Below are 20,252 nucleotides of genomic sequence, written 5' to 3' on the forward strand. Positions count from 1 at the left end.
GGCATCTAGAAAGATGGAACATGCGCAGGACAGAGACAGCACTTCTAGCAGCACAATACTGCTAGCATCATCCCGGGGCATGGGTAGATGGAGCATTAGGAGGCAGGGCCGCCCGGGGGAGGGGGGGCGGGGGGCAAGTGGGGCAATTTGCCCCAGGCCCCGCAGGGGACCCCACGAGAGTTTTTTGGGGGCCCTGGAGCAGGGTCCTTCACTTGCTCCAGGGGCTCCGGAAAATTTTCATGGGGCCCAGGCCCCCGGAGCTTCTTCCGCTCCAGGTCGTCGTCGGCAATTTGGCGGCGGGGGATCTTTCCTCTCCGGGACCCGCCGCCAAAGTGCCCCAAAGACACGCAGCAGGGGGTCCTTCCACACGGGGACCCGCCGCTGAAGTTCCGGGTCTTTGGCAGCAATTCGGTGGTGGGGGCCTCCCGCCGCCAAAGACCCCAGGCCCCCTGAATCCTCTGGGTGGCCCTGTTGGGAGGTGGTAGACCTGCGTTCTATTCCCTGTTCTCCCTCGGCCCATTGTGTGACCTCAGACACTTCCCTTCCCACCCTTTGTCATCTCATCTATTTCAATGATAAACTCTCCAGTGTGTTCCATGGTTCTGCAGAGCCACTCAATCACTGCTCCCCTAGACCCACCCCACAGAGACTGGTCAGCATTTTGTCCCAACTGCAATATACAGAAATCATTAGTTTGGTGCATCATTTTCACACTAAGAAACATGGAGAAGTTGGAGCTGGAAGCAGAGATGGTGCGAAGCCTCCCCAGAGAACTCGGTGGGGTTGGGATACAGGCATTCGTTACTCTAGGCAACTACTGCTCAGCTACAAAACTGCTCTCTCCACGCTAGAGTTTGGATCATGAACAGAGCACAAGTGATGGGTGACGGTCACGTGGGCGGATGGTACTGATGATTATTACTGCCGAAAGTTCAGAGGGGGCTTTTATTCCTTCCACTGAAAGCAGCTAGAGGCTGTGGCAGGGGATGGACATCCCTGCGCAAAACAAACGGGTATCCACATATCAGCCAGTGATACCTGGTGGCATCTCACAGAACCCGTCAGGGGACCTAGAGACTGAGCTGCCCTCTCACACCTGGGCAGAGGAGGGATGGGGCATGCTGGCTGGGAAACGAGGGATGCAGTGCGGTGACAGATATGCTGCCGCTCTCCATGCAGTGCCTGTCCAGCGGAGATCCAACTCCACTTTAAGGCAGAGGGTAAGAGGAGAGGCTCCGAGGAGACAGGCACACACAAGGAACCTTTGAGTCATCCTGCCAGTGAGGGAGTCCTGGCTGCTGATCTCTCCCCCATAGACCTGGGCTCCTTCCAGCCGGATCACAGCGCAGCTGGCAGATAAGGCCAAAGAGGGAAGCCAGCAGGAGCACCAGATGCTGCATGCACAGATACAGTTCCCCTTGAAGTCTTTATGGAGCATTTGATAAGACTCAGAGTAGGGAGAACGGGGAGAGATCAGAGAGGAGAGTGAAGGTGTCTGGACAGGACCTGGGGCCCGGCCCTCTGGCTGCTCTGGTAGATAAGCAAGGTCTGGCTGTCTGACCCTGGGCAATGGGGCCGACCATTCTTTATTGCTCAGATAATGGCACATCTATTCCAGCAGGATCCCATAGCAAGGACATGAGGGCATTAGCCCCATTGCTCAGAGCAACTGCTGGGTCTCTCCCATCACACCCTCCAAGCAAATGTGGCTCAGAGAGCCAACCCTACATGCCGGCCTGTACCCCAGCCCATCACAGGTTAGTCAGGAGCATAGTTACCCCATGGAGTAATGCTTCTCATGCACATCCCACCAGCTCCATGACAACACCCCCAGAGCCTGACCTTTCCTCCGTTTCATCACATTGACCATTTCACAGCATGAGGCCGCACCTCCTCGGAGCTGCTTTGCCCCCAGCCGGCTGAGTAAAGAGGATCTCTTTCAAATACTGGGAGCCCAGAGTGATTACTGAACACTTCACCTGCTGAAGAGGATTGTAGGCCTGTAGTGTGGCTAGCTGAGTCGGCTAGTTCTTAGGGGCAGGGGCTGTGCTTCTCTCAGAGCTGCGTACAGCTCCATGCACATGCTATCAGTGCTCAGTAAATACAACTTCTACTGAGCCATTAAGTACAGTTCACTTTCTCCTCTCCAAGTGCTGGTGCCCCACATGCTTCCCAGTGAATAGTTAGGTTCAAAGTCAGAGCCCCCATTCTTCCAGTTGCTCTTCCTACCCATCCTTCCCTCTCCCAGTTCCCCTTTCCATATGCTCCCATCACTTCTTCTCCTTCACTGGCTTTTTTCACTCCAGCGGCAGGAGAAGCAGTTGCCAAGCAGTAGCACTTGACCCACAAAGGTTGCAGCGAGAAACTGATGAGAATCCTAGTCAATGTCACACCACCCTGCCTTAAGTAAAGACTCTTCTGCGCTTCATGCAAAGGCAAACAAGCTTTCCCTGGCCCCTCAGATGCCGCTTTCTTTACTGCTGAGGGGTTTCCAAGTGGAGCTGGCTGCAGAGACATTGTGCATTTCTGGCTCATTTCCTCTTGGTTAAAGGCAGGGCTGTTTTAGCTACTGCCTGACACCCGGGGGCAGCTGCATGGGCACCAAGCAGCCACAGAGTGGGGCCAAGGTTCCACAATCCCCCAGCCACTGCAGACAATGCGGTTGTAGGTTTTCCCCCAAGGCAGTTGGCAGCCCAGCCAGCCCTTGACCGCTCAACAAAACATTAGAAATCAACACTGTCCATTTGTCCCAGAGCCGGCCGCTCCCTCCCCATATACCCAGCTCCTCCTAGTCACGTTGGAGGCGAGGCACCCGTCTTTACACATAGCGTTCAAGTCTTCTCTACTTTGCACCCCGTGCAGCCATTCACACCTGTGTAAAGCGAGTGTGGAGTTGCACCAGATCCAAATCATCTGACGTTCACTTTGCACGGTTCCAGGAGACTACGCAAGATACACGAGACTAGGGGCCGTGGGCCTGATTCGCCACAGCTTCTCCCCCTCCAGCAGAACCTGAGCTGCAGCCCAGCAGCCTCTCATTCTCCAGCCTCCCCAACCCTTAAGGCTCAGTATTAGCAGTGAGTGGAAAGGGCCTCTGCTGTGGGGCCCTCCCACCTGCAGTGAGTCACTGTTGTCCACGTCCACATGGCTTATGCCCCAAGACAGAGGAGTTGGGGGGGGGGGCAGAGGGAAGGAGGGAGAAGGTGAAGGGGGGGCAGAGGGAAGGAGGGAGAAGGTGATGGCTTCATTGAGCCCCCGAGGAGCCTGGGCAGCCAAGCAATTACAGGCTAATTAAACCCACATTAGCAGATGAAAGGCTTCCTCTCACTTCCTCAATTAAGCAGAAATGCAAATCCAAGTGAGCGGTAATTGGAGTCAGATGCTGTCATTAGGCAGCACACATTGCTGCTATTGTCAGAGCGCAGGGCGCTGTGGGGGGGCTGCCTGGGCCTTACTGTTTGGGAAATGGGGCAGGCAGCCCAGACTGTGCGGGTGGGGCAAGGAGCCTCCAGAAGGGAAGGTTACAGCATAGACATGGGTCAGCCCAGAGCAGGGCTGAGGCAGGACCACGAAGCAGAGTCACACATATGGGCGTGAGCCTGCCATGCTTCCAGTCCCTTTATACAGCCCTAGACCTGGGCACAGCAGGCCTACCAGATCCATGGTGGGCTGGGCAGGTCAGGGTTTGTTCTGGGACCCAGGCTGGTTCTTCTGGACTGCAGGGCTCCTTCCAGCTTGCACCCTGAGGTCAGCCTTCAGCCAAGGTCCACGCATCAGCAATGTTCAAGGCTGCTGACTTCCCCACGTGTTTAGCGCTCTGCCTGCTCAGGGCTCAGGCACAGCCTCCCTTGCGATGCAGGCAGAGCTGTCCCTTGGGTAGGGCAAATTGGGGCAACTGCTCCAGGCCCCGTGCTTTGGGGGGCCCCCCGGGCCGGTGTGATTGGCCAGTGCGGTCAGTCCCAGAAGCCAGAGGTGCATAGGGCTGGTCTTACCATGGGGCGAACTGAGGCAGCCGCCTCAGGTGCCAGACTGTGGGGGGGCACCACTAGGACCCAGAGTGTAGAAAATTGTGTCTGCTGCTGGTGCATGTATTTTCTTTGCTCTAGATGCACAGAGATGGTGGAGTGCTGTGCTGGAGGAAGGAGGGCACAAGAGACATAACAGGCAGGCAGGCGAAAAGGTGAGAGGGAATAACAGAAAGCAGCAGGAGCTGCAGGGAGAGAGAGGAGGAGGAGCCTCTTATGTACCTCTCTGGCACCCCCAGGAGCCTGGCCTGATTAACACCAGCTTCTCAGGGAGCTCCCTGTTTCCTGCTGCTTCCCTGAACCCACTTGAGGAGAACAGGCAGTCAGCTGAAGTAGTAGGAGCCAGTTAGGCCCTTAAGACGCTGATATCTTCCCTCACTCAGGCCCTGCTACCAGCCTGCTTATTTGTCCCCTTCTATTGAGTGTTGAGAGCCACTATAGCTGGCACAGAACAGCAGTCATGAGTGAAAGAAGAACACACCCCTGGGGCAGCATTCAGAAAAAGAATGAGGCAAAGGAAGCTTTTCTATCTAAGCAGGAAGGAGCTCTCCTGAGATACATAGACACAAGTGTTCACGGTGAGCCTTCCGGCCCCAGTGAGGATGTGAGTGGTGAGGAGATGCCTGATCTTCCAGTTAGTCAGAGTGCAGGTGACCTGGCAGCTACTGCAGCATCCATATCTTCATCTCAAATGGATGTAACCATGCACATTCCTGAAGAAAAGTGTAGATCAGAGAAGAGTGTGGTAGAGGTGCAAGAAACAGCTGCTGCTGAGTTTAGTTCCTTAAGTCTAGATGATCCAGGACTGTGGACCCACTTGAGCAGTAGCCTGAGGGACTTCCTTGCACTGCATGGGCCACAGCAACTGAAAAACTTCATGTTCCCCAAAGACAATGAAAATAGAAGTTTCCATCCAACACATTACTGGGGTGAAATTGCCAATGGTGACAAAGTAGAAAGGCCATGGCTTATGTACTAAAAACCCCAGAATGCTGCATACTGGTTTTGTTGCAAACTCTTCCATCCACATTGGGTTCTACGGGAACGAAGGACTGGAAAAATCTGGCATGCCGTGAGAAGGCAGCAAATCACCAGAGAGCATTCCATAGGTGGAAAGAGCTTGAGATGAGAGTAAGGTTAAAGGCCACCATAGATGATCAGCGTCAAGAGAAGATTGCATCAGAGTCTCTTTACTGGCAAAATGTTCTGAAAAGGCTCATTGCCACTGTGAGAATGCTTGCTACCCAAAACCTAGCACTGTGTGGCACTTCAGATCAGCTGTATGTGCCAAACAATGGAAACTTTCTTAAAATTGTGGAGCTGATGGCGGAGTTTGATGCTGTACTCCAGGAGCATCTAAGAAGAGTCACCACCCAAGAAATATACACACACCACTACCTTGGAAAAACAATTCAAAATGAGATCATACAGTTACTGGTAACAAAAGCCAAACAAATGATTGTGGCAGATCTGAAGTCAGCAAGATATTACTCCGTTATTCTGGACTGCACACCTGACATCAGCCATATGGAACAAATGACTCTAATGGTGCGTTTTGGAACAACAACAGAACCTAGTGAAAATGTCCCTCCAATGGAGACTGTCAGAGAGCATTTTCTAGAATGTATTGACATTGATGATACTACAGGAGCTGGTATGACAAATGTGCTTCTTAAAAAGCTGGAAGATACAAGAATTGCGATAGCTGACAGGAGAGGTCAGGGCTACGATAATGGTGCCAACATGAGAGGAAAGAACAGAGGAGTGCAGACACGGATCTGAGAGTTAAACCCTTGAGGTTTTTTTGTCCCATGCAGTTCTCATTCATTGAACTTGCTGTATCACTGACCACCATCAGCCTCTAGTGAGGCTGCTGAATTTTTTAATGTAATTCAAAGCATCTATGTATTTTTCTCTGCATCAACTCATTGATGGCAAATTTTGAAGCAACATCTGGGAACATCCTCTCTGACACTGAAACCACTGAGTGCCACATGATGGGAAAGCCGAATGAAGGCAATAAAGCCTATCAAACACCAAATTGGGAAGATAGATGATGCCATAGTTGCCATTATGGAGGATAATGCTATGACGGGAACTGTTTGTGGGAGAACAGTGGCAGAGAGAAATGGAATCACCAGAAACATACATAACTTCAAATTTCTGTGTGGCTTAGTGTTGTGGCATGACATAGTTTGAAATAAATGTTGTAAGCAAGAGACTCCAAGGTGTTGACCTTGATATATCTGGAGCAATGGAACAACTGGACAAAGCAAAGTCACACCTACAGTCTTACCGGTCAGATGAGGGATTTCAAAATGTTCTGAAGAGTGCACAGAACTTGCAGAGGAACTTCACACTGAAGCTATTTTCCCACCCATTCAAGAATACAAGAGTCACTGAAGAAGATGACATTTTGATTACGAGGCACGGGATAATCCCATAAGAGACCCCAAACAATAAAGTTGAATTCTTTAACCAGATACTAGATTGTGCAAACAGTCAGTTGAAGAATGTTTCATGCAGCTTAAGGAACACAACAGTGTATTTGGTATGTTGTATGATATTCCAAAACTCCTCACTATACCCGAAGAAGACCTACACCAGCAATGCAGGGCACTAGAGATAGTGACACATGATGACATGTGCGATATTGATGCAAGTGATTTAAGTGATGAACTGAAAGCCCTTTCAAGATACATTTCAGCAGAATCAACTCCAAAGGCTGTTCTGGAATATATGTGCACAAATAAGACGACCACCCTCTTTCCAAATGCTTTTGTTGCTCTGCGCATACTTCTCACACTTCCTGTAACAGTTGCCAGTGGAGAACGCAGCTTCTCCAAGCTGAAGTTAATAAAAACACATCTACGCTCCACAGTGACACAGGAGAGGCTGGTCAGCCTTGCAACCATCTCAATAGATCATGAGCTGGCCCAGACTGTGGACCTTCAGGAAGCAGTTCAAATCTTTGCAACCAAGAACGCACGGAAAGCACCACTTTGATTATTCAAACAGATAAAAATGCCAGTGTTTACTATGCAGGCAAGAAAAGTTACATTTGCTGTTCAGGCATTTGAAAGTTAAGTGTTAGTTAAAATTTTTGAACAAGGCATTTTAAGTTGTTAGTTCTCCTTTATTTGGGTAGGTAGCAGAGCAGTACCCTGAGAGGAGTAGAAGGCAGAATTGAGACCTTTCAAAGTTTTGGCCCAAGCGAGGGGGCATGGAGGTGTCATTTGAGCTCCCCACCTCAGGTGCCAAAATGTTGTGGGCTGGGCCTGTAGGTCTGGGGGGGGAGTGCTGCAGCACCCCCGGGGTCCCAGCTGCCAGCCCCGCAGGCCTGGTGCTCTGCTCCCAGCCTCAGCTCTGGGGGGCGGGGACGGGGTAAGGGGACTGGCTTTCAGCACCCCTATTAAAAATGTTCCAGCACCACTGTTGGAAGACGAATCCGTCACTTCCGCAGGGCCCGCCATCTTGTTGGCAATTAGCGGAGACAGTGCCCGGCTTGGCTGCCCGCGTTTTGGTGCGGCAAGTCCACTGTCCCGGCCAGAGCCCCATGGTAGGCACCAGCAACTGCCAACAGCAGCAGGCGGCCCAGCACCAGGCCAGATGCAGAGCAGGGCCAAGCGGTGGGGGCTGATTTGTTCCGGGCCCCACAGCCCCCTAAGGATGACATGTGCAGAACATGCTGTGACATTGCTGACATCTGCCAAACCATTCTGCCCTTGCTAATCCTCTGCCCCCGTTTTTCGCACTTAGTGGCTCCTGCACCCATGAGGACCAACCATTTGCCTTGTGGCAATGCTAAGGACTCCTGTCCAGAGCTGAGCCCCATTGTGCCACTTGCTGTACAAACAAATACAAAGAAGACAGGCCCTGCCCAGAAGCACTAATAAGTTAAGCACAAGATACAGGGAGTGGGCCAAGGAGGGAGAGGACTCTGATTATGCAGTAGCTAGGCTTGGTGGCATAATGGGTTAATTTGCTAGTCAGCTTTCTTTAGCCTCCCATCCCAGGTATTGGGGGGGTGAATGCTCCTTACAGCACACGTCTCAGAACTGCCACACCTCACGCAGATTGACAGTCTGGCCGAAAGACCCAAGGCAGAGAACGGGGGCAGCTGCAGGACAGGCCGGGGGTTGCACACCGAGGCTGTGCGGGGAGCTGCACCCCTCGATTGGGTTGCATTGGCAGAGATGTGTGGGGCCCTAGCACTGAGGTGAAGGTGGCTGGGGCTCTGGACTGGGTTGCATGGGGCATACAGAGAGTAGGCAGCAGTCACCCCTCCGCCCTGAGGAGGCAGGAGAGCTGAGCCAGGAAAGCAGGGCTCGGTTCTCCAGGGAGAGGAGTCACTCGCTCCTGCTGTCCCAGATCAGACAGAGGAATGGGCTGACTCAGGTTGCAGAGGGAGCCGGTCCAGTGGGTCTCAACTCCTGCAGGGAGCGGAGGCCTCCACTGACATGGGGCCCCAGGCCTTCCATTAACATTCTTCACCTACCAGCAGAGCCCAAAGTCACAGGCCAGTGATCCAGAGAGAGGAGCCGGCTCCACTCCCCCTGAACTTGCCTGGGACCCCTTTGCAGACACGCACACCGTGGGTCAGCTATTCCTCACCCGCATCCACTTTCACCGCTCTCCAGGGCTCCCCCGGAGAGGAGATGAAAGGGAGAAGCAGCTGCCAGCAGTGAATTTTCCACTCCATGGGTATCGCTGGTCCAGGTCAGGGCTCGGGCATTCCAGCCAGCCGTGGTGCTTGAGCAAGACACCAGGCCAGGGGGCATCACTTAGGAAGTGGAGGGGACTTGCACTGCTACCGCCTGCACTCTGTCTGGGGCTAGCTGGGACCTCAGGCTCCAGAGAGGACAAGGTGAAGGCTGAGCATAAGGGGGTACAATACTCCCCTCCCACTCCCACCTCTTAATCTCCAGCTCCTATCCCGCCAACCCCAGTGTGTGCCCTGGTTACTCCCCAACTGCCCTGCTCAGAGAGGGCAGCTCCCCTTTGGGAGGCTCCCCAGTCTTTCCAGACACCCCTAGGAGCGTGACCCCTCCATCTAGGAGAAGCCAGCGTCCCCTGGACACCTTCCCTGGGAACCCTGCTTTTCCATGGCGTCCCAGGCCAGCAGCGGTAGTTCACCAAGAGACTGCTGCCAACACAAAGAATCTGCTCAGCATCAAACGTCTGATTTCATCCACTCCGCGTCCTTCGGCTCAGAGCTTCACCGTGAGAGAGCCGGCTGGGTGTTTGGCTTGGATTTGGGCCTGGCCAGTATGACTGCCAGACCACCCCCAGCCTTTTTGACAGGGGTTGGGGGGCAAGCCCGGCAAACAGTTTAAATGGAATAAATATCTGAGGATAAAAGTTTGGGTGAAAGATTTTTAAGGCTCCTAAAATGGAGTCTACTAGCACTAGTCAGAACAGGGCATCACGTGCTGTGCAGCATCTCAATGCCCACCGCTCTGCCAAACCATCTCATTATCTGGTGTGCAGGACCCTCTGCTGTCCCAGCTCTGGACTCCCTGCATAACTCTGTCAGAGCCCTCAATCCTGGCCTGCAACCCCCCACACCCAGCCTGCTATCCCAGCCCTGGGCTCCCACACAGCTCTGCCAATGCCCCCCAATCCTGACCCGCAGCACCTGCAACCATGGCCACAGGGCTCTGATGGCCGGCGTGTTATATTGGGCAGAGTGCGTCTTGCGTGGGTTGCTGTGTGTTAATCAGATGCGCTGTTAGCCTGTCACGCTGTGGCAAATTCCAGTTGTGTGGCAAGTGTACAGTTAGCCTGCAGACAGGGGGACACTCCAGCTTTGCCCATGCAGCTGTGAACAGACAGTAATTCAGAGGGTCTCACCCTTGCTCAGACCCAGGCATCTCTGTAAGTCGCTACCCCAGCCACTTATTGCAACCTGCCTTCGTGGGTTTGCCCCTCTACTGTCCTTAAGCCCTCTGACGAGTCAGCTGCTTGGCATAAGAAACTAGGTCTGGGCAAAATCCGCCCAGGACAGTTTCTGGCTGAGCTGAGCTTAGCCTGGCTCCAAAGGTTCCCTTTGGCTCCAGAGGTGGGGCAGTTGCCTACAGACTAGGAGGCTGCTGGTTTAAGGCTCTGCTGTAGCAGTTGCAGGGCAAGTCAGCAATGATCTTCCCACTAGCTGGCAGGCAGAAGAGTCCATGTGATTCCAGCTGAACTCAAGCCCCCTCTCTTCACAGCAAGCCCCAAATCCATTGGGTTTGTGTTTTCTTGGTTCCTGCTGATTTCAGAGGAGTGGGGTTGTGCCCAGTTTCAGTGTGTTCAGAAATCTGGTGGTTCGGTGCAATGTCATCACGCGCTGGCCACACCAGACTGTGACTACACAGCATCAAGGGGCTGCAATGCAGCTATGTCACAACGACCATTTGTGAGGCAACAAGTGTGCTTGTAAGAGCAAGTGTTTCCACCCAGGGCTGCCAGCCAGCCCCGTGCAGCTGTGTAAGCCAACACTGCATTGCACTGTATTTCAGATGTAGGCCTTGCATCTCAGTGAATCTGGATGAAACAGCTTCATCTACTTTTCCCACAAAAAAGGGCACCTTGGCCAACAGGAAGGGTTTTTTTGCATTGAAGCAGCTTCAGGGTTTGTTCAATGAAACGGGGAAGGTGCAGGGTTTCATGCACCAAGGATTTTGCTTGTGACCTATGGGATGGGAGGAGAAAGGTGGCTAAGGCTAGGGAGGTAGGGGGAGAAGATAACAGAGATCTGTTTGGAAATTTCAACAGAAGCCAAATTCACAGATGTGAAAAACACATACAGACTGTGAAATCTGGTCTTTTGTGTACTTTTACCCTGTACTATACAGATTTCTTGGGGGAGACCAGAGTTTCTCAAACTGGGAGCCCTGACCCAAAATGGGATTATGGTGGGGTGCTAGATTATTGCAGTATTGCCACCCTTTCTTCTGTGCTGCCTTCAGAGCTGGGTGGCCAGAGAATGGCGGCTGCTAGCCGGGCACCCAGCTCCAAAGGCAGCACCCTGCCACCAGCAGTGCAGAAATGAGGTTGGCAATACCATGCCATGCCACCCTTACTTCTGTGCTGCTCTTGGCAGCAGCCGGCACTCTCTGGCCACCCTGCTCTGAAGGCAGGGCCACCATCAGCAGCAGCGCAAAAGTAAGGGTGGCAATGCCATGACCCCACACACACTACAATAAACTTGCGACCCTCCTGCAACACTCTTTAGGTCAGGCCCCTACAGTTACAACACCATGAAATTTCTAATTTAAATATCGGAACTCATGAAATTAACTATTTTTAAAATCCTTTGACTGTGAAATTGACCAGAATGGACTATGATGGCCTTAAGCATCAGTTTAGTAAAGGGCTCTGCTTGCTCTCTCGCTCTCCTTTGCTCAGCCAGCCCTCTTCATTTCCTACTTTGCCAAGATCAGGTCTCCAGGAAATCAGAGCAGGGTGGGGAGAGCGAGAGTAGGGTGTGCTAATTGCCAGCATCCGCTCAGCAGACCACAGTCTCAGCTCCAAGGAGGTCTAGGGCACTGGCTGGTGCCAGTGGCAATGTGCTAACACTCGGCAGCGTCAGGCCACCCTGGGGCAGGCCCAGATCTTGCAGAGATGTGAGGAAGGCAGCGGGTCTTGTTCTACCACTGGCCCCCCATGTACTCTGGCACGTGGATGCAGAGTGAAGGATCAGCTAGAGCCTGGAATACAACATGCCTGGGAGCCAGGCAAATTTCCTCCACAGTGCAGCCAATGCATTTCAGTCCTCAAGGCTAGCACCCCCTGCAGATCCCCTCTTGGCTCCCCATTCAGCTCTGCCAAAGCACCTCGGGCCTGACTCACAGCCCACCCCCGGACTTCTCTTCAGCACAGACTGCCAGTCCTGCCAGTTTGCATTGTGATTTTTGCTGTGTGTAAAGAGGGATCGCTGAGCCACCCCAGTCTCAGTCACTTGTTACCTACGGTGGGATTTGAACCCAGGTCTCCCATGGTGAAAGGTTTTTCAGTGTTTATACCAAATGGTGGAGAAGTGGTGACTTTCCTAGTGTTCCCTGGGAATTTTCCAGCCTTGATTTCCCATCTCACAGCTCTTACCTGCAGTGTTAGTGGTGAACGGACCCAAAGCCATCAACCTCCATACAGGATGGTTTTTCTTTGTAGCTTGGTGTTGAACGAACACCCCTTGCCTTTTTCAATGGGCACATGCATTTCCTCTCCATGTCCTGGTTCCAGCAAGACTGGATCTGCAGTACCAAGACACCGCAAGGAGCTTCCAACCCGGTTGTGCAGACCCAGTGTGGTTTGGATTACTCAGCAAGACAGCCCCATGTCCGGCTGCTAAGCCCAGCCAACCCACCCAACAGGCTCAGGTTCCAGTCTACCCCAATGCAGTTCCCTGTCAAAGTGCAACATGAAGGATACCAGAGCTGTCATGCTCCCGGCTAGAGCAGCCTGGACACCAGAAGTAGGGACAGATAACAGCGGTGTTTAAATAATATATTGGGTAAATATTTGGCCAGCTGTACTCAACAGCTGGGTGAAGGAGACATTGCTACCTGCTCCTGTACACCTGCTGGATAGAATGGAGGCTGCATCTAGAGGGGGTGGGGCTGCCAAAAGGTCAGAGGCAAGTCTGATGTTGAATAAACTTGTTCTTTCTGAGATCTAGCAGCTCCCCATCAGACCAGACACGGCTTCATTCACTCACCAGCTAGCCAGATATTCAGTTACAAGCATTACATAACATCACTGAGATCAGTTCTCCAGGCCAGGCCACTTAGCAAGTGAGAGCTGATTAATCCTTTCCTACAGCACTAGTGAATTCGGTCCCATTTTCTCCACTGATACCTGGCCTCAGGCTCCCTTTCTCTGCCTCCTGCCCCCTTCCCTCAGATTGGGGAGTTAGGCCCCTGCTCCTCTTTCAAGAGGCCAGTAGTACCCCACCTTTGAAAGCAGACCACGATTGGCTCTGTCTGGAATCCCCCAGAATGGGTGTGATGCTATTAGTTAGGCATGTTGCCATCTCAGCATGGGAAGGTTTGCATTAGTTTTAGCTTGGAGGGCTGTTAACTTTCCAGCTGCTAAACTGTTATTTTTGGTAAGTGTCCTTTGAACTGAAGAACAGTTTTCCTTCTCTGGGCTGCTCCCAGCTAATTAGCCCCATCTCTAAGACAGGCATTTATTTAATAGTAACTCCAGAAACAGGGACCTGTGTTTTTGGTAACTTATCTGGCAGCCAGCTGGAAACCTTACCCTCTCTCTGCTCCAGTGGTTCCTACTCCTTCGCTCTCTGGTCTAGAAAGGCAGCCGTTTCCACGGGCCCCTCAGATAATCCGCACAGTACTCAGCTCTGTCTACATCGCACAAGTGACAATGCATGAGCCACTTCCTTCACTCAGCGGCTCTACCCAAGTGCGAGAGGAGCTGGCCATAGAAATAGGAGTCAGAGCCTTCTCCTGCCAGGCACTGAAACCACTATGGGTTCTTCCCCTAGGTTAGGAAAGAGTCTCCACTGGAGATGGACAGAGAAGCCACCACTTTCTCCCACAAAATGGGATTATGCGCACACCACTCACCTGCAGAGCCCCAACACAGAGAATTAGGGAGAAAACAGCTGCAGCTCCAGAATCCATCTCAACACAGAGAGAGTACAAGGATGAGAGAGGGGTACAAGAATGTAACATTACAACATGTGAGAGGTTAACCAATATCAGTTCTGGGACAACCAAGATCAAGATCAGCAGACATGATTCAAGAGACCAGCTTGCTGGCTTATTTGCATCTATATTACAGATAGAAGAATTAGAGCAGACAGGAGAATGACACCTTTTTGGTTTCACCCAAATGTAATTTCTCCTCAAAACTAGAGATGAGTCAAGGGGCCAATTGGTGCAGACTTTAGAGTAGTCAAACTCCAGGATTAAAGTCTGCCCATGTTTAGACCTGATTCTCTCCCCTCACCCCAATCTCTAATCAGCGTTTTCCTGTCTTCCCTTCCCCAGTGGGACAGACTTACCTCTCAGCATCATTGCCTCAGTTTCCCCTTACGCCAGCTAGTAGCCTGCAGTCTCCTGGGTGGTTTGGGGTTCAGCCCTCCAGAACAAATCTCAAACACTTCCTTCCCCTCCCAGCAGAGCCAGCTCCAGGCACCTAAGTAGGTGCTTGGGGCAGCATGTCTGGGTCTTCAGCGGCAGGTCCCTCTGAGAGGAAAAGGACCTGCTGCCAAATTGCCGCCAAAGTGCCACCGATTGCAGCTTTTTTTTTTTTTTTCTGCCGCTTGGGGCAGCAAAAACCCTGGAGTCAGCCCTGCCTCCCAGGGGAAACAAAAGGTTCAACAAGGTTTCACCCCAAGGACACTGGGAACACCCATCTGAGCCTCCTAAATAAGGTTCAGGTGTTATCTGAGGCCTCAGCCAGTGTACAGGGCTCTTCTTTCTCACTTCACCCCTCCTTGCAGTCTGTCAACACCCTGTCTCAAGCCCCTTTCCATCAACCCTACCTCACTGTTTTCCAGCCTAACCACCATAGAACCTTGCCCCACATCTTACCCTGAATGTGCTCCAACTGACCACACGGCTTGCCTTTTATACAGCCTCGCACACACCTGACCTCAGTCACCTGACCCCAGGCTACAATTCCCAGCATCCCTTTGGATTACATTTCCCAGCATTCCATCACTTTAAAGGGCCACACCCCAATACTATTTGGGCTAGCGTGTGTCCACCACCCTTTGCTTTTCAAAGGGCTCAGCACACTCTGATATGCCTAGCAGTGCTGATGGGTCAGGGATTTGTGCGCCATCAGCTGCTCTAACTGGCCTGTTCCTCCAGGCCCCAGATTAATGCCATGGTATCAGCACCCAACACTGGTGACATCACTGTCACAACCCTGGTGAAGTCAACTGGTGGGCTGTGACATCATGGAATAAATGAGGCAGGAAGAGGGGCTCAGCTGATTGACCAGCTTCTGTGCACAAACATCCTGGGGACCAGCTGGTAGGGCACTAGGAACGCCAGGGAAGGGACAGCGCTGCTCGCTGGGGTTTAGCAAACTAGGAGAGCCAGTGAAGTCCCCAATAGGGCAGCTGCAGTTCTCCAAGTCTGAGGTCACCCAGTCTCTGGAGAACTCCCCAACCCACCTCTCAAACCACCCCCACTGGAAGCGGAGGGAGCAAAGCCTGTCTCACCCACTCTACATGGGCTAGAGCGACATCACAGCAGCAGCATCCTCAGGCGACTGACACTCCAGGGCATGCAACTACTCCACCCTGCCCTGCACAGAAAGAGGGGAGGACAGGACCTTTGGCTGGGGGTTAGCTGGCCTGTCCATCCATCGCACTGCTGAGACCCTCCAGGAAGGGTCTGCTAGTGATGGGGGGAGGGTGGGCAAAGACCACTCCCATTGAAGGCCAATCCTCTTCCCCAACATGGAGGTCTCAGCATGGGTGTCAGAAACATAGGGATGGGGGTGGGGGGAATCTCCCTCTACCTCCTGGTTACCATCACATGGAGAGGCTGCTGTTCCTGCCCCAAGGAAAGGGGACATCTCATCCTCCTTATGAGAGGGAGCTGTCGTCTCCTGCCAGGACTGAAGAGACCCTCCCCAGACCTCCTACATCAGTGCCTTCAGAGTCAGGTACTCGTGCCCCGGGCCCTGATTTCCCCACCCTGTACTGCCGATACCCACTGCCTGCTCCTTCTCCATCTCCCAGTACTCCCCTCTCCCATTGGCCTTCCTCAGGGCTCTAACCTCAGCCCCCTCTCTCCTCGCCTCATGTGACCTCATCCGCGCCCACAGCTACCACCTCCGTGGTGCTGGCTCCTCTCCCCTCCACTCCCCTCGCCATATCTCCAGCGTCTCCAGCTGGCTGTTCCCCTGCAACCTGAAATGCACAATAGCAAATCCTGACCTCCCCTTCACTACTCAAGCCCTCTCCACTCCACTCCACCCTCATTGGCAGCCTCACTCAGTGATCCAAGATGGCAACCTGTGTCTAACCTGACTCCTAACTGGCACTAGGAAATTGCTCCTTGTGGGCCTGCCAGTCCACCTTCCTCAGCCATTGGCTTCTATCCAGGGGCATGGTCTGGGGGCCCAGCAAAGACCCCCTGTCCTGGGAGAAGGGAAGGGAAGTTCAGACTTGGTGCACTACGCTTCTCATCTCACCTGATTTCAATTTCAGCCATGCCCTGCAAGCGACTCCACCGGCTGCTGTGTGTGTTGAGTGGAGTGGATCACAGACAGCAGGGCGACAGGGTCAGGGGCTGCTCTGGGACATTTGCATGCACGCATAATGGGGGACTAGTAAAGTAGCTTTCTCCCCAGGATATGTGCCCTACTGTGCCCCAGGCTTTTTGCCAGCTGGATTTGCTCTTGCTAATGCCTGGGCCATGGCTCATCTTTGTACAGGTGCCTATGGACACATACAAAGAGACTGCTAAGAAACAGACTGCCCAGGAATTTGGAAGGGTTAGCAACTCTCATGCTTCAGAGACCACCCTCATCTCGGAGAGGGTCAGGAAGGAGATTTCCCATCCCAACCAGCTAGTCCATAACTGCCCACTTCAGGGTATCTTTCTTCTTCCTCTGAAATGGATGGGGTTGGCCCCCTGGCCTGTCCCGGCCAGGCAACTCCTCCACCATACTGCTTGGACTGTCTTTCCCTGCTAACTCACTGCCTCTTTAAAAAAGTCTCACCCAGCCAATCGGGCAGCAGAAACAATACTGCAGAACTTGGCTGACCAATCACAGAGCAAGGAGTTTGCGAACAACCCAGAGCTGGATCATTGTTCCCCAAACCCTTTTAAATAACCTGTCTGCTTCGGGGTGGGGAGGGCAAATCCTGGCTGCATGAATGGCAATGGCAAAACTCACATTAACTTCCCTGGGGCCAGCCTTCCTCCTGTGAGGTGCTTCAGGGACAACAATGGGCCATTATCTGGAGCAGCGAAAGCCAGCTAGGAAGAGTCTCCTCATTCTGCAGTGCACAGAGACAGTCCCAGTGACGGATGCATCGAATGCCTCACAAGCAGGGAAGCAGCTGAGCTATTTCCACCCCTGCTCCAGCCCTTCCCTGGATGGCCCTGTCGTTGTGTGTGTTCGGGTCAGTCACTCAGCAGGTGCAATTAGATCTAGCTGAGCTTCAGAACAAAGCAGCCTGTAAAGTGCAAAAATCCCCTGGCTCATTGTAAGACACTTCCCTTGGGCCATAAGAACCTTGTCTCCCACGGGCCGAAGGGGAATATACAGCTGAGTCTGGGGGGCTGACAGCACATACAAGCAGCAAAGCCAGCAGCCAGGAGTGGGGCCAGAGCTATGTGCGCCCCTCACATCTGGAACAGTGGCGCTTACTGACGAGTAACTGTGCAACAAGACACATCAGGACCCAAGGCCCCACCTTGGAATGAGCCAGTGAGGCTCATTGCACCTCTGTCTCCAAGGCCCCTAGAGCTGCCAGCTTGGGGAGGGGGTGGGGGAGAGGATTTCTAGATACATGGCGCCACCTAGTGTATGGTCATGCCTGACACCACAAGCGCCCCAGAAGCCGGTTCAGCTGTTGTGTGTGGGGTTTGACCTATAAATCCCTGACTGGTTTGAGCCTGGGTAGCTGAGAGATGCCTCTCTCCAGGTGCCAGCCCTGGGTCAGCTCCCCCTGGAGAAAGTGCCTGCGCTAATAGCTTCCAGAGGGAGACAGCTGGTGGCAGGGAATATTCCCAGGAGGGGCCTTGACCCTGAACCACCTCCCCCTTGGTCTAGCAGTGGGAGATTTTGCTGAGCTTTAGGACACACTCCAGCTTAGCCATGATCCTGGGCTTTGGATGAGGGCTGGGGAGTGCTTGGATGAGGGCGGGTGGGTTGGGGAAGGCATTGTACACAAGCCCCTTAGTTTCATATCCTGGCATGAGCAGCTATGGAGTGATGGGATGGGCAGCTGGCGAGGCAGCAGTCTTGCCCCTCATATGAACTTAGCTTGGTGTGTAAGTGTGTGAGATGGCAGGAGGGCACCACCCAAGGAAACACCTGCCAAAGGCCATGGTTATGCTACAGCCGCACAGCGTAATGGAGTTGCTGCCTATGTCGACAGAAGGGGGTTTTGCCATCCACACAATTAATAGCAGTAGTAGCTGGAGCAATGGAAGTATTTGTCTGGCGACCTAGCAGCGGCTACGCTGGGTGTTGGGTTGGGCTAACAGTGATGCACACGGCAGGAAATTTTTCACCTCCCTGAACCACGTAGCTAAGTCGAGCTAATTTTTAGATGTAGACCAGGCCAAAGTGTGGCCCACATAAATGTCATCATTAGGCTATCACCGCGAAAGCAAAGGTTACCAGGAGGATAAGGCCTGAGTGCTACCTAGTGGTGCTTCTGGGCCATCAAAGGGAGCCAGGAGGCATTTGATTCCAATCCAGTGTGTTGGAGGAGTTGTGTGCCCCATGCTAGAGCCCGGGAATGCTCTACAGTTGCATGGAACAGAAGGATGCTACTAGACAAATACTGGCATGACCAGTTGGAAGGGAACTGGGTGCAGACATCAGCTGGAGCACTGTCATTCAGGCTGCATGAGGCAGCTTTCGATTTGGAGAGCAGCAGCCACTGGCAGACGAGCGCAGTGCTGACACAATTACTTGTCCTCTGGAAGACATTGGCCAGGCCAGAGACTCCTTGGATCAAGCTTCTCTTTCCTTTGGGGGAAAACTAAGGCCCCTCTGACTGTCTAACTCTACATTAGTGGCCACCATGTACTCAGAAGGTGAGCTGGGAGCAGGAGCAAGTCTTGTCACATGCTTGCTCCCACTTCCCACACCACACCTGGCTGAGGTGAGCTAGCTGAGCCCCATGGGGATTCATACCACAGGTAAGGTGATGGCTCACACCTGCACTGTGGGGGGCTCCAAGAGAGGCAGCGTGGCCTAGTGGATAGGACAGTAGATTAGGACTCAGTCAATCTGGGCTCTAATGCTGACCTGTCATGTGAACTTACCTCCCCCTCTCTGGGCTTCTGTTTGCTCTGCCACCCTTGTTTCTTTAGAGAGCAAGCACTTTAGGGCAGTGCCTGTCTCTCACCATGAGTCTGTACAGCACCTAGCACAATGGGGCCTGAGCTTGGCTGGAGCCTTTAAGCACAGTTGCTGTGGTGTTCTGTTCCCCTCACATCTAGCCCGCTGGCTTTCTCCTACCCATGCCCCTGATTGCCAAGTGCTGCTCTGACTTTCCAGCCCAGCGTGCCAGGGTGACTCGCCCATGTCTCACTGGCCAGCTGCAGTTCACAGCCTGGCAGCAGAGGCTGGAATCTGCTGACAAACTTGCCCAGCTGGTCTGTGGCTGTGCCACTCCCCTGCCTCGCCAGCTTCCCCTGGAGCCAATGAGGCCTTTCACTAACAGCTCGTCAGCTGCCATGGGATTGGTTGTTGCCTGCCAGGCTAACAATTCACCTACCACCGCCTGTCCCTTCATCTCATTCCCAGGTGCTCACCCGCTCTTCATGGCCTGGCACTAGTTAGGCCAAGGTCTCCATGAAAGGAGTGCTGGGTGCTCCAGCCCATGGCGAGCTGAGGCTGGGTCCGTTGGTGAGAGCCAGGCAAGCGTCATTATTTGCTTGCCCGTAGCATTTTGCTCCCTATCCTCCATCCCTCTGCCCCATTGATGCAGGGTACAGAAAGGAGTCTGGCAGGGGCACGGCCCGGCAACACTTCCACCGTGATGTTGGGGCAGGGGCTACAGCTCGGATCCTCTGACCATGCCGGTTTCCCTGCACTAACTATGCCAGCATCACCGCCCCAGTCCTTTCCTGCCTAGTCCTGGCTTTGTACCTCTTCCTTGCTGTCCCCTGTGCCTGGCATGGCATCCCAGCCCTCCAGGCACCTACTCTCTGCATTGACCCACCTCCGAAGCTGTAGGGAGGAAACGGAAAAGGAGCCTTGGTTACAGGCAGCTCGAGTGTCACGTTTCCTCTGCCAGCCAGAAGGAATGTCCTCGTTTGGCATGCTGAGCGCAGCATTTTCCAAAAGGCAGGCAGACCCCGCAAGAGGCTGCTGACAGCATGAGGCTCTCTAGATGCCCAAGGTACTTAGCTCCCAAGGGGAGTTCAGACCCAGTAGGCAGAAAACATCCTCTTCTCCCTGCCTCTGCCAGCTGCTCAGATTCTGCAGCCATGACTTAGGCCAGGCGGCTGGTGCTGCAGGAGTGAATCCAGCTCTCCCCACAGCCCTCCCTGTTCTGGCTCCGCAGCCCTAGTG

The 20,252-nt window shown here is 53.3% G+C and overlaps 1 protein-coding gene and 1 long non-coding RNA gene across 3 annotated transcripts in view; one reads left to right on the forward strand and one right to left on the reverse strand.

Annotated features, from left to right (window-relative positions):
• Positions 1-14,896, reverse strand: part of SEMA3G (semaphorin 3G) — a 128,351-nt gene extending 113,455 nt beyond the window's left edge. Inside the window, exons 1-2 of one of the 2 annotated variants that reach the window (XM_039546887.1) lie at positions 14,564-14,896; positions 14,032-14,215 (exon numbers count right to left, since the gene is read on the reverse strand). In XM_039546887.1, coding sequence (XP_039402821.1) covers positions 14,032-14,044 — 13 coding nt within the window. In that variant the 5' untranslated portion in view covers positions 14,045-14,215; positions 14,564-14,896. The remainder of the gene's footprint in view (positions 1-14,031; positions 14,216-14,563) is intronic. The other variant, XM_039546886.1, reaches the window with a different exon arrangement.
• On the forward strand, positions 14,883-16,760 carry LOC120409218. Its single transcript, XR_005601200.1, has 2 exons — positions 14,883-15,650; positions 16,425-16,760. It is a non-coding gene; the product is annotated as an uncharacterized LOC120409218 (long non-coding RNA).
• The last annotated feature ends 3,492 nt before the right edge of the window (positions 16,761-20,252 follow it).

This window comes from Mauremys reevesii, linkage group 7 (genome assembly GCF_016161935.1).
Source record: "Mauremys reevesii isolate NIE-2019 linkage group 7, ASM1616193v1, whole genome shotgun sequence".
NCBI classification, from domain to species: domain Eukaryota; kingdom Metazoa; phylum Chordata; order Testudines; family Geoemydidae; genus Mauremys; species Mauremys reevesii.